The sequence below is a fragment of the Buteo buteo genome, chromosome 1 (genome assembly GCF_964188355.1).
Source record: "Buteo buteo chromosome 1, bButBut1.hap1.1, whole genome shotgun sequence".
Taxonomy (NCBI): domain Eukaryota; kingdom Metazoa; phylum Chordata; class Aves; order Accipitriformes; family Accipitridae; genus Buteo; species Buteo buteo.
In genome coordinates this window covers 59,497,411-59,511,616 of record NC_134171.1, presented here as the reverse complement: position 1 = coordinate 59,511,616, position 14,206 = coordinate 59,497,411, and the positions used below count along the sequence as shown (strand labels likewise).

General features: G+C 39.1%; 1 protein-coding gene across 1 annotated transcript; it reads right to left on the bottom strand.

Annotated features, from left to right (window-relative positions):
* Positions 1-219: 219 nt before the first annotated feature.
* On the bottom strand, positions 220-14,146 carry RRH (retinal pigment epithelium-derived rhodopsin homolog). The gene is made up of 7 exons (XM_075032841.1): positions 12,769-14,146; positions 6,614-6,804; positions 4,922-5,021; positions 4,059-4,212; positions 3,543-3,711; positions 1,271-1,449; positions 220-348 (listed from the first exon to the last, which is right to left on the bottom strand). Exons 1-7 carry the CDS (start codon positions 12,872-12,874, stop codon positions 243-245), a joined length of 1,005 nt encoding a protein of 334 aa, XP_074888942.1. The 5' UTR covers positions 12,875-14,146; the 3' UTR covers positions 220-242.
* Between the last annotated feature and the right edge of the window lie 60 nt (positions 14,147-14,206).

Genomic DNA, 14,206 nt, shown 5'->3' with positions numbered 1-14,206 from the left:
AGCCTTTTTTGTTTGGGACAGACATATTGGGCCAATAAACCTCACTCAAAAACTAAAGTCTTAATGGATTTTGTCTTTTTGTCTTCTTAACCTATCTAAAAAGATTACTGTGATTAACAGAAAACAGCTGGCTGGTTGGGGTAGATTATTATTCCAAAAGATTAATCTTCCAAAAGATTAATTAACTTTAACCCAGATTTCACTCCTTTCCATTTAATTTATGCAGGCAAATGACATGAGTTCTACGATGTCAATGCACTTTGAGATACACTCATGGGCAAGGCATTGTTTATAGTTATCTCTTGTCTTGTCTGACATCGCACCATTGCCAGGATTGCCCTCCGAAACCTGCAAAGGACAAGAAAGGGAAAGTAGAAAGATCATTAGCTGGAGAACCAAATACAAAGAAAAACTGGGTAAGCAGGCCTTAAGTATTACAATAGTTTTCAATTTTATTAAAACTTACTTAATAAAAAATGGTGTATTTGGAATTCAAAAGGACCTGAGTCATTTTCACTTCCATGTACAGGAATAACTCAGTTAAATTCATTGTTTCTTCTACAACAGGGGTCACAGCAGCTTTTGCTTATCCCAGGACAGGATATAGCCACGATAAAGATGAACTTACAGAATGGGGAAAAAACAAGATGGGTTTTCTTTGACTCGACACAATCAGCTAAGTTCCCCTAGACAGAGATCACAGGCTCTGCTTCTAGGTTGGTAGAAGAGAAAGGAAGGATGCCTCTTTGCAAAACTCAGTTCTCAGAGGCACTGGCTTGGTTAGAGCATTGGATATGCTTGCTTAAAACAGAAGAACAGACTTAACTTATTTACTTTAACGAAAAGTGACAATCCATCCTCATCAGTCAGAATATGACACATCCCAAATCAAGCAAGGAAATCTACAGAAGTTACATGTCACTAAGATGCCACACATTTTGGCCACAGTCATTAAACCAGTCTACTGCTGATACAACCCAAATTCCATAATGAGTCCCTTTGAAAAACCACAAAGGGACTTTCAAAACTGTCTTACAAAGGCTTTGTTAACATGTTCTCAAAAATCTTTATCAATTCAGTATGTTCTGATGATGATCAAAACAATTTCTTTTAGACTTTCCGGTCCAAAAAGTCATCTTTGGTAAACCAACAGTGGCTCACCCTTTATCTCTTCACTAGTCAGTCTGTCATATTTTACAGATGATCCTTCTCTAGTTAGATGATATGCTAAAATCATGAAGTAGACTGGTACTAAGCTAGGAACACTTACTTTTTGTTTGCAACAACATAAATGCAGGGATTATAGAATGTGGAAGATTTTGCGAATAAAGGAGCTATGATGGCCATTGCAGGAGAAATTTTCTTTGGGTCTCCAAAGGAAGACCATAAACACACAATAGAATATGGAGACCACGCCACCAAGAACATTACAATCATCACAACAGACATCTGTAAAACAAGAGGAACAGACACATAACCAGTATTACCTGAAGATGAAGACCTCGCAACCTAACCTCAAAAGCACATGCACCTGTGTGAAAATAGAGCTATCCAGAACCAAACAACAACATGTAAACAAGCACACCTGACAAATTTTGACAGGTTATAATGAAATCTCACTTTGGGGATTTAATAGCACATCACACTGCCATGGATTTTAGCGTGCTGTTATTTCATTATGTACAATCTTCCTTCACAGTCAGCACTACTGATTATGTTAAACCTGTCCGTCAGAAGTTTAAATGGCCAGAGAGAGTTGCACATATGAATTATGACCACCATAACAGGTCACTCAGGGAAGCTATTACAAACAACAGATATGAAAAGAGAGAAAAATCTAAGCCAAACATTTAATAAGGTTGTTAATAAAATCATTTCATAAGGCTTAACTATGGTACAGTTAAATAAAGGAAAGTCAATGTTCTAGGACACAAAGGCTCAGGCCATATACTGAAGGAACCCAGAAGTGTCTGCTTGGTTTAATGAAGCATGATAGCCATGTTCAAGCATCATACTGAGGAGATACCTGAGCAGTCATGTCTTCTCTGCCTGCCTGTCAGCAAGAACAGTCTGGGCACGTTGGGGCTCACACCCCAGAACACACCATGTCACAGCTAGAACTCAACAGTGACAAACTGGGAGTAGTGGGAGGGTAGGAGAGCAATCAGTTGGGACAGACTTTTTTGGCTTTTGCCAGGGACATGAATCAGTAATGGAAACTGGAATGGAAATCTCAAATTAATCAAGAGGACAAAACAAATCACTAGAAAACCATACAAAACTGCAGAGCTCTTTGTATGTACAGAATTCCCTTGTGGTGTTTACCTATACCCTTATTCAGTCTTTCAGTGGCAAACAAAATGAGAAACAAGAAGTAAATGGCTACTTTGTATGAGCTGTTGTAGAGCATGACTAATAAACAAGCAGTGCCTCTCTCCACAGAAGACTCCTATTTAAATACAAATGCAATATGTATTGATAATAAAGAAAGAAACCTTTCATTTAGAAGTTTCATGCATAGAAAGCTTAGAAGATGCTAATTTGTAAAAAAGCAAGCAGTCCAATTCTAAAGGATACTGCTTAACTCCAAAGCTTCAATCTTTTTTTCTTTTTTCCTTTTTTTTTTCCCCAAAATATAACTCAGTGTCTTCAACTGCAAAACAGGAAAATGCATTTTCTTCACAAATGTGAGTCTAAATTTATAACTGAACCCTCAGTTTCAAGCTTTCTGAAAGTTCTTCAGAAGAGCAAAATGCTCAAATTATTATTTTTCAGTAAAAATACCATTTTCAGAATCTAGCAGTGAGAGTTTTCCAAAGAATGTTAAGTTTGCATTGATAAGTAATTCAAAAGCATAGGTACACACTCTTCTGTCCAATTCTCACATTTTTATCATGCCCAACCATAAATCATATCTTTACACAAAATCATAGGAGCTAGTGAACTTCAAGCTTTCTCAAGGACTTTTATACATTAAAAGAATGTCAGCCTTCCAGGCAGGATATATCATTTTATGCCATAACTCACATTCGCTACTGTTTACATAAGAAAGAGATAAGCTCAACAGACTTAAAAGAACAAGGGATCGGAATCACACAGCTTGGGAGCTTGGAAATGCACTTTCATTTTTAGGCCATGAGTTCAAATCAGAGTTGACCAATCCATTTCAGACCAGATACACCTGTGAACCTAGCAGAGAGCCTAAGGACTCTACAGACACAGAGTAAAAGTCCTCCTAGGACACCTCTGAGGTACATTTCTATGTAATGACAGAGGGCAGAGGCAAGGAAAATTCATGTTGTTCCCAGCCTTCAAAGTAGCTATTCATCTGGAAAGAGTATTAGGCCAGAAGTAAAGAATCTAGTGTTATAAGTCAAGCCAAGAGTTTTCACCAAGGCTAAATTTCAGTTAATATTTAGTACGAAAGGAAAAGGGGGAATGTAGGAAACAGAAATGCTTAAAAGGCTGCACTCTTCCTTTGCCCCCAAGAATTTACCACAAAAGAACATGCTTGAAAGAAAACATGCCCTCATTTACCATACCTTTGTCACATCTACTTGGTCAGACCAATCTATGTTGATGCTCTCCAGGCAGTTAGTGCTGGCATATTGTTTCATTGTCCGGGAAACATTGTAATAACAGTAAAACATGACTGTTAAGGGTACAACAAAATTAACAGCAATTACACTCATTGTGTAGGAAACAAAGGACCTGATAAGACAGAAAAACAAAACACAGTAACTTACAAATAGTCATCCAGCAAAAGTTACTGAAGAATTTGATATTTTGATTTATTATGAAATTTTAAAACAAGTTCTTAAAGAATTAGGAAAATTTTCTCTAACTTTAATTTTTTTATTAGCAACTGCAAGTCTTGCATTTCAAGCATGGCTGAATTCCTGTGTTTTTTCTAGACTTGCTCTATGTTTTAAAATGATTTTTATAAATCAGGCTTCATACTTCAGAAAGAAGAAGTTATGCTTATATAGTGGTGAATTAAATAATCTTAGCCTTCAGGAGACAGCAAGTTTAAAAGAAAGGGTGACAGGGAATCTTACACATCATTTTTCCTCCAATTTACTGTGCACGTTGCTCCAGTTGGATCCGGAGCGTAGCTAGCCCAGCCTACAGTAGGCATGGAAGCCCAAAAGACTGCATTTATCCAAGCAGCAAGGATTAGAGTGGCATAGCTACGGGTAGTCATTCTTCTTCCTGTGGCCAAGCACATAGAATCACAAACCATTGTCATCTTTTGCTTCTTTCCAGTGTTGAACTTGAACAAGTGGCTTCCAGCAAGCGTATGCCAGGTTAATAATGATCATTTCAAAGGCCTACACTCCCAAACACTGTAACATACCTGTTTCATACTGCTGAACATCCAAGCTTTCCAGCCTCTAATGCTACTTAAATACCATCACCTGTTCCAACTCACAACATACAGGCAATTCTAACCCCACGCCAAAAAGCTTACTATGCAACAGTGCACTCAAGAACATCTTTGCATGATTGCAGGGGGAGGAATTGGCTGTTACAGTACAGCTGTAACAGAGGAGAGAAAAACATCCAGCACAGTGTTAACACAACACTAGAGGCACACACCGTCCTGACAGAGGTCAAAACCTCCCACAGCTAGAGGCTTTTCATGTCCTTCTGTGTGTGGATGTGGCCCTCTAAAGACTGTAAATAGCCAAGAAAATACAACTTATAAACAGAATAACAGCCTAATTGTGCAATTTTCACTTTCACAAGCAGTACCATCCATGCCAACTAGATAACTTAACCAAGTACTGTAGGATCATGCCCTAAATTCAAATTATGCCAGCACTGTAATTATGGAGTCATTCATGAGAAAACAATACAACTAGACTCTTTATTTCATAGAAGACCAACAGTGAACGATTTTTGACCATAAGTACAGTACCTATATCAGGCCTGCAGATTGTCAGATAACGGTCAACTGCAACAACAGTGAGCAAACCAATACTCGCCATCCCAAAAAAGATGTTTAAGGCAGCATAGATCTGAAATTAAAACAAACAAACAAACAAAAACATTTCTGAGAAATCTTTCAAAGGTACAAGAACAAATTTGTGGACTGAATCGAAGGCACTATGATACATTACATTCAGCCAGTGTTCTTTTCCATAAGCAAGGTACTGAAGGAACTAATTCAATGCAGACAATTTGGAGCTGGCTCATTTAAAATTAAACATTTCAAAAGCAACCTGCTTGTGTGCACATCAGAAATCCTAAAGACAGTAGTCTAAAAAGCAAACAAAACCCATACTTCAATAAGTAAATTTTGAGATTCAGACATAAAGACTTTGGAGGTTGGGGCGCTCAATTCATGTTTTCAGTATATGTTAAAGAAACCTGAAGAGCGTTTGATTCATCAAAAAAGTTATGGCTTTAGCAAATGTGGGGTCCTGAATTGTCACTCTTTCCTCTGTTGTATAACTACACTTTTTTTACAGATACGGTACACTGATTTACCCCATCGCCCACATTTTTACATGTCTCAGATCGACTGGACAGAGTAACATATGCTGCAATCCCAAGATGCTCCAAATGCATCTGCCCAGTCATCCCATGGTCAGCCTGACCAGGAAGGATGCCTGGGAGGGCTCTGTTACCACTGGCACCCCAGAAATACAGAGCCCCTGTGCCAGACCACATGCCACCAGTGGTTATAATAGAACCACATGACATTCAAGCCATCTCCGTTCACAGGATTCACTTGGTTTAGGTTGACACGAGTTGTGCTGCAAGTGATCCTAACTCCCAAAGTACTGGTAGTGAGATTTAACATCAACTTCAACCCACTACAAGTCAGTCTAGATCCAAAGATGTTGCAAGTGATGCTTCCTGTCAAACAGTGACTGAATTCTGAGCTTGAAATAACCGTGTACTCAGGCAACTGACATCAGATTGTTACAAACATCCATTATATAAAGGTCCAAAATGTATAGTGTTGCTAATATTTTCCTTAAGTCACATTTTCAGCACATGTCTTTACATTACTAGTCATTCTCCTGGGCACTTAAGCCCAGCAGTTGTTTTCTTTTTTTTAAAGTAGATTTAAATCACAGTACACAGCGAGCAAAGGGTACCATCTCTCTGCTATGGAAGTATAATTTTTCAGCCAGTCTATTTTTAAAAATAGACAGCTATTAAAACTAGGCTAAATCTTTAATGGAGACAAATAGCCTTGCAGGCCTTCATTTTGGATATCCTAGTAGTACCATCCGAAAGAACATGTGTTTGCCAAGCAGAACTCATTAAGATCTGTCAAGATCATCATCAAAACAGGAGCCATGTCCAAAGTCTTTTAACTATCAAATAAACCAACAAATGTGCATAGGCTACTATAACCTTCTTCATTTGGGGATTTAATTTCCTAAGCCTCCTTAAAGCTATTTTTAAATCTCTAGTTGATAAATATAAGGTTACACTTTAATTTTTTTGAGATTATAATTTTGGAATGAAATTCATAAAAAATCCTATATCCAAAAATTGTTGTCTCTTAAAAGATCTAATATCAGGTAGAGCTACTTTTTATTTCTCAGTTTGCTTTTAAGTGCTCAAAAGTTTCTCTCTGACTGAATTGCAATACCTGGCATCCAGTATAGCCAAATTTCCAGCTTCCATGCAGGTCTGAGGCAGCAGACATGGGGTAACCAATGCCACTAACACCAATGTCAGTAAAAGCCAAGTTGATAATAATTGCGTTGGTTGCTGTTCGAAGCTCTTTGTACTTAACAAAGATGCCTAGCACAACAATGTTACTGAAAATGCTTATCACTCCTGTAAAGACAGAAAAAGGGAAACTTTATAGAAGATACACACCAGTCAGTAATATACATGCAGAAGAAAATGCAGCCTATTGTAATATCCAAATCCTAAACAAGCTTTATTTTCAGTCAAGCACAATTTTGCAAAGAGGATAGACACCTGAAAAGGAGAGAAAATCTTTTCCAATTACGTAACTTGGATTCAGTAAGGACCAAAAGCGGAGTGTTTTGCTGAACCTGGGTCTTCCGATGCAATGACAAGCATAGCAGAAATTCCAGAGCATCTAGGATTACAATTCAAATACTCCAGCCACCGAGTACAGTGCTGTCTTCCACGGCAAAAAAGAATGCAGGTTGGTGACTGGCAAAAAAAGCAGGGCTTATGATGCACCTGATCTAGCAGAAGGCCCTTGCCACCACCTGAGATCTTCCTTTCTCAGCAGAGAGGTTCTCCTGTGCATTCAGACAATAATCCTGAGCAAAAGGAATATAGAAGCTTTGACTTTACTTCCACTATCCTAGCCAGACTGACTCCCCTCTCTGCTCATGAGGTCCCAGCTCTTCACAAGCATCAGAGGTGGCTCAGGCGGCCGCAGACGGTACTTTCTAAGCCTCGTCCAGCAGCCTGGACGATCCGCACAACCTGCCACAGTGGCACGGCTGGGCCTGCGCCAGAGCTATTTCCTCCACCCGACGAGCTCTAGGGCTGTGTCATAGCCATGGTGAAAGTCCACCTCTGCACTGAACTTGCTCCTGCCTCGCTGACCTGTGTGTTTTTAAACCTCTTCGGTCTGGCTTGACTCAAACTGTGTCTGAAGTCTATTATTAAGCAACACAAGAAACGGGCAGTAGACAAAGAGTTGTAATAAAGAAACACAGTACTAAAGATAAATGTACATTCTCCTCTCTTCATGTCCAATCCATCTGAAATTTGCTTTGGACTTAATGCTCTCTGAGGTGCCCAGAACACTCTTCAGGACGCTGAGGATCAGCAAGCTTTTCCTGCTGATCCTGGTGACCTATATTAAAACCTCCAGATCCTCCTTTTCTCTCGCTATTCCTCCTTCTTAGCCAAATCCTACTGCATGGCTCTTGGAGTGACTTTACATGGCACTCCCACAAAACGGGGTGGGGGTTTGTTGTGGTTTTATTCTCTTCAGACTCTAGCCTGTTGCAGAGATATCCAGAGTAAACTCCCATCCTCTAAACTTTTACTAACCCCCTATTAATACAAGCTATTAATAAATAGATAATCAGGTTAAAAACTCCCCCTTGCACCTCAGCAGAGAAAGACTCAGGGCTTTTATCAATAAAATGGATAATTCCAACATGGGCAAGCAAACGCAGCCATTAAAAAAAATAACTTGTAAATAATAACAGGAATTTCTAAATTGTTCATGGATTCCCTAGTCTGGCACAGCTGTTACTGAACCAAATCCTAAACTTATAAACATTTGTATAGCCTGGGCACCTTAAATTACAAGTGCATTGTGGAATGTTATTTTGGTAAAAGTCTAACATGTTATCGGTGGAAATGCCCCTCAGAATTTTTCTTTTTATTTAAGAAGTTTCACCTATGAATCAAAACATTATGGTTTCCATCATCACAGATCTTAGGCATAATTCTGTAAGGAGACTGAACGAATGGCTGTCATACTGAATGCGGACTTCCAAAAGCAGACCCATCTTCTTTCACAGTCACTGCCCATCCTGCTCCAGTCCCCTGGCAATCCATCACCTTCACTGATAGGATTTCTGCTCCTCTATTGGCACCACCAAAAACCTGACACACACAACTTTTGCTGACATGCCTCTGTGGAAAGGGCAATAAGGTTTTTAAGTATTATACAATGTTCTTCCATCTCTGTCACTGTCGATGCTGCAGCACAGAGTGAAAAATCTAATATCAGTTTATAGTCAGACTACAAACACGCTGCAGTTCAAACAATAACTTCAAATCAGCAGGGTTAGAAAACTTGAGGGCAAGAATCAGTTTCAAGCACTTCAGCTCTACAACTGAATTTTGAAGACTTCAACTGGTACTGATATGGAAGTTCCTTCATGGAAAGTCCTGTGGACTCCATCATTGGCAGTCCACAGGAACACAATCCATAGATGTGAAGCACACACACCAGTGCATCAAACTGAGGCAGACATTTCTAAAGTCAAATACACATCAGAAGTCCTGTCTGAACCACTATGCTCAGCAAGAGCTACGTTAATACCATGACAGACATGAAAAAGGGCAGAAGGAAAACCAGTGCAATCATAATAACATGCATAAAAATATAACAAAGATGATACTTTGGATAACACACACATGGGACACCACCAATTCTTCAGCTTTTAAATGGAGTTTCTCCATTTCAATTAGGTAAATTGGTACCTTTTTTACCTGAAACTCACATAAGGAGTTTCACTGCAACATTTCATTAATCAGTGCCAACCCCCTACATTACAGAAAGTCTCTTAAAAGATTCTGTAATTTTAAAATCAAATGAGGTGAAATTATACTTCATTCTTGGCTATCTCTTTCCTTTCTCTTTTTAAAACCACCAAGTGTGTCCGTTCTCAGGCACAAGTCTCCTGCTTAGTACATAAAAATTACATTACAGATGACATTGGAGGTGCATAGCCACATAGATGCCATCAGCTATCATATTCACACATTTCAGGAATGACACTGTGATGCTATGAGCCCCTAAAATGAACAAAAGCAGGGAGCTGGGGATCTCATCTGAAACTAACACCACAGTAAAGGCACTCGCAGTGCCAGTTCTGTCACCTCTCCTGTTGACAGGTAGGTAGTGTGTCATCTCTTGGGAGAGAAGAAGCAAAATAGAATTACAAGTTTATAAAACAGTACAGGCTTCTTATAAGGCATGCTTTAACAGATATTACAGCTACCAAGAATGAAATCAGAAATACAACAGAACTGTAAAGTCTTATCCTCAGGGTGAAAGAAGGATCCTGCTAGACACTTAAATTTAATGCTTCAGAGCCCAATCTTAAAATGAAGGGAGGGGGAGGGAGGGGAGGGGAGAGGGAACCAAGCTAAACTAAGGAAGAGAAAGCAGAAATTGGTAAGCTATGAATGCTAATGAATGCCAATTCCTTAAAAATTTTAGCACCACTAAAACAAATTAATAATAGAGCCCCCCAAAAATGTTCTGGGGAGCAAAATGGAAGAAAGAAGATGGATTCCATCTTGAACAAAGTGAGAAAAAACATGTAGATTCAAGAAGTGCTCTTCCCTGTTTCTCAGAATCAGGTCAAGTAGAACAAAGTTCCTCCAGGCAGCAGTTAAGCAGTGTCCCTTAGAAGAGCAACAAAGCTGGTGAAGAGTCTAGAGCACAAGTTCTACGAGGAGCAGCTGAGGGAACTGGGGTTGTTTAGTCCGGAGAAAAGGAGGCTGAGGGGAGACCTTATCACTCTTACAGCTACCTGAAAGGAGGTTGTAGTGAGGTGGGTGCTGGTCTCTTCTGTCAGGTGGTGATAGGATGAGAGGAAATGGCCTCAAGTTGCGCCAGGGGAGGTTTAGACTGGATATTAGGAAAAAATTCTTCACCAAAAGGGCTGTCAAGTGTTGGAACAGGCTGCCCAGGGAAGTGGTCAAGTCACCACCCCTGGAGGCATTTAAAAGATGTATAGATGTGGCACGTAGGGACATGGTTTAGTGGTGGACTCGGCAGTATTAGGTTTATTATGGTAGGGCTCGATGATCTTAAGGGTCTTTTCCAACCTAAACAATTCTATGATTCTCTGATTTCTTAGAGGGCAGGGAGTGCAGACCAAGACCTTCAGTAACCTGAAATCATCAGCTGGGATGAACTCAGGTGATTCAGAAAAAGCACATGGATGCTGCCACTTGGCCTGTGAAACATCTTAGGGTTAGACAACTATTCCCATATTTCTTTAATTAAATCTTGTAGTTTTGTGAAGGTGAAGATAAAAACCTCATGACCTGATCAAGAGCAGAATTTCTTACTTTCCTTCTTCCCAGGGAAGCAACAAAACTAAAGGCAGACCAAATGCAAATACAAGTCCTAACAGAGTAAAGCAAGACACATGGGTAGCAGCATCAAAACACTGAAGGTTAGGTCCGTGTATAACACGGAATTTACTTTTTCAGTTAGCATTTTAAAATGATACCAGAGAATTTCACCATTATAAGGTGAAGAATATCCATGAGGCAGTATTGCTTCCTGCAGCCTGAGTATCCCTGTTATCATCACTAAAATTAATACACTGACCACTGTAGAGTGCAATACTTAACAATTACTTCTTTCTCAGAAAACAAAGCAATTATTTGCAAGAGAGAAAAGCATTCAAACCTTTTAAAAAGCAGCATAATGATGAACACTGTACCTGTACTTCATTTTTATTCTTAGACATCTGCGTATTAACACAGTTTAATTTTTCCAGGTGTGAGATTTGCTGTGGTAAGGCATTTTCAAAGCAATTGATCATACTTTCAAAGACGTTATAGACCTTACTGTCAAGAACACTCCTCATTAAGACAGGAAAGTCCAAGCTATAGGTGAAAGATTTACTAGACTCCCCCAATTATATTAAGAAAAAAAAGAAGAAAAAAAAACCCACAAAGTAATCCAACTTCTTTTTTTTGAAAGACATTTAATTTCCATGCAAGATTAAGAAAGAAGAGCTGGGTTGATTCTGACTAATCCCATTGATCACCTATTATAGCTTTGATCCCTAACACCAGGTGGTCAAACTATGTGAAAAGACCACCTTATTACATACAGTGTAATCAATTTTAACTAAAATAACAAGTATCATACATATTCGCAGCACCTAATTGATCCAGTTATCTGCAAATAGTGTGGTAGTACTGCAGAGTGTATCTAGCCTTCCAATACTTGACCATCATCCATCTCTACAGCTTCTTAACAAGTCTACTGCTCTGTGTAGCTGTTCTACCAATTTCTCTAAAAACCTGAAATATATTGCCTTTGCATTCAAAAACACCCTCTTTACCAGAACAGCAATTTGATAGTCACCACTTCAAACAGATAGGCTAAATAAAATGTGACCATTAGCAATACTATTTCATATAAACCTAAAGTACATTAATATTTTAAAGTATTTTAAAAGTTAATTATAGCATAGAAAATATATGGTACAGTCTGTGAATAAAGTATTTATAAACTGATTTAATTTTCCATAATAAAGGTATAGAAGGCCTATTTTTAAACACAGTAGGTTTCAGGTTTTGGTCAGGTTGATATTTCATTGCTATAGCGCTCAATGTTTCAGAAAAACATTACTGAAGTAGTTGCGGTCATAACAATGAGGAAGTTTTCAAAGGAAAAAAAAAAATTCCATAATAATTCAAGTTTAGCCAAAGGCCATTGCAGTCACAGGGAATGAACACGATGTCAAGCCCTTCAGCGTGCTTTTTCTAACATGTGTCATCGGTGAAAAATACAGCTGCAACTGGAGTCTGCTCTTCTCTGATTAATGACCAGCTCCCTCCCTCGAAGTCACATTCCAACCCTTCCCCTTACATCCCCCTAACAGACACCCGCTCACATGCTCAGACTACACATATATTACTACGAACATGTGGCCCAGGAGAAATCTCAAGATAGCTTCGAGCACATCACAGAAAAATGCAAGATGTGACAGCTATGCCCTATTTTTATCTCTTTTGCAAGCTGGCAGAAATCAATTCTCACTCTATTCTATAATTATGTATCAACAAAATATATTTCTCGAGATACAACACTTCCTTCAAATATAGAACAGAAAGCTTAGATGTTTCTGCACACTTCAGATGTTTCTGCACACTTCAGTCAGCCTGCTGATTGCTAACTTGTCAGGAAACTATGGAGAAAAGCCATCAGACATTTGTGTAATACAAAATGAAATACCATCGCTGTTACTATACAAAATGAGCATTCAGATCTACAGTTCTATTTTAAAAAGTTATGCAACAATTTGCCAATGCCCATACCTGCTGTTATTAAGTAAGCTGCAACTATGTTGTGCTCAGTCTGTGTAAAGGCTGAATGAGCTTCATTGTCACTTTCTGAGGAATTGGATGAATCATTCCAATGCATTTTGGACAAAAGAGACTGTCGTCTATCCTCTGCAATAATTCATCAAGACGACGAAACACTACAAAACCCTGTCAGGCAAATTCTTTCATTATTCAACAGACTCACTGAACAATTAAAAAAAAGGGGAGTAGGGGGGAGTTCCCCCCCCACCATTGACAGCCTCCAAGCATGATTTAATTGGACTAAAGTGCAAAGAAGTTTACACTCCCAATCTCTGCAGGAGATTGTTAATTAAAACAAAGAGCAGCACAGAACAGAGTACATTTCCAACAGTATGCTTAAACTTCATTCTTACTGCTAAAGAGATTAACTGTCACATGCCCCCAAACTTTTTCCTTCAAACCTCTTGTGCAATGCTTCGGAAACCTCAACAAAAGTTGGCTCAGGCCACTTGGTCATCAGCCTGGCTTGGAATTAATTCCCATCATCACAGTGAACACACAAAACTGCAGCACAACATAGACACAAATGTCAATTTCTTTAAAAAGCAGGATACGCTTACTCTAAAGTCCATCCCTTCATATCCTTAAAGATCTACTTCAAGATTCCTCATTTGATTTAAACTCTCAAACTGACACAGACAGAAGACACAAGAACACAGTCCAGTATTTTCTGAAGTGAAGCATGACTTTGAGAAAACCCAATTGCTACATTTCTAAAATAGCCCGGTCTGCAGAAAATGGTTCTTGAATATGCCTTACAAGTCTGACACCTTCCCTCTCCCAAACACACACATGTAAGCTTTCTTCGGGCAAATTTTCCAAAGCATGTTACTGGGCAGAAAATCATTAGGCATTTTCCAAAGCCCTGAGCAGCAGAAGCTCGTGTTTTCTTCTCTTCAATGATGAGGGTAGCAGCACACCAAAGTAAAGACCTTTCACAAAATCCTGCATAAATATTAGCTGCAATAAACCCTTGCCCAAAGAGCTTATATGCAGTATCAGTATACGCAATCAAAGAAGGTGTTTCCCACCAGTTCCCCTTCATATGGTTTTTGCCTCCAGTTTTGTACTCATAATGGGTATAGTGACAAGGATGAGCAACCAATGGTTCTTCAGTTGTATGTGGTTCGCAGGCAGCTCAGGCAGGCTCCCAGGCTAGGGCTGTGTCTTCTGAGCAGCAATAAGGGGGTAGTGACACAGGCAGCACTGAGGAATATAGCCATCCCATAGAAAGGAAGTATACTTGAAAAGCTCTCCCTTCTCTAACCCATGAAACACTCATAGAGCATTCCCTCCCACTCCTCAGCTTTCCAAAACGGACATCCTGCATCTTTCACCTAATCTAAAGTAAGAAAATTTTGATAAAAAACTTGTGCAGTCACAACATTTA

What these genes read in the sequence shown, in the direction of transcription:
- RRH (XM_075032841.1), bottom strand. Translation starts at nt 12,874, where the DNA reads ATGCATTGGAATGATTCATCCAATTCCTCAGAAAGTGACAATGAAGCT. An exon ending in AGCTTACTTAATAACAGCAG is followed by an intron (nt 6,805 to 12,768) that starts GTATGGGCATTG and finishes CTGTCTTTACAG; the next exon opens with GAGTGATAAGCATTTTCAGT. An exon ending in AATTGGAGGAAAAATGATGT is followed by an intron (nt 3,712 to 4,058) that starts GTAAGATTCCCT and finishes CTGTCTTATCAG; the next exon opens with GTCCTTTGTTTCCTACACAA.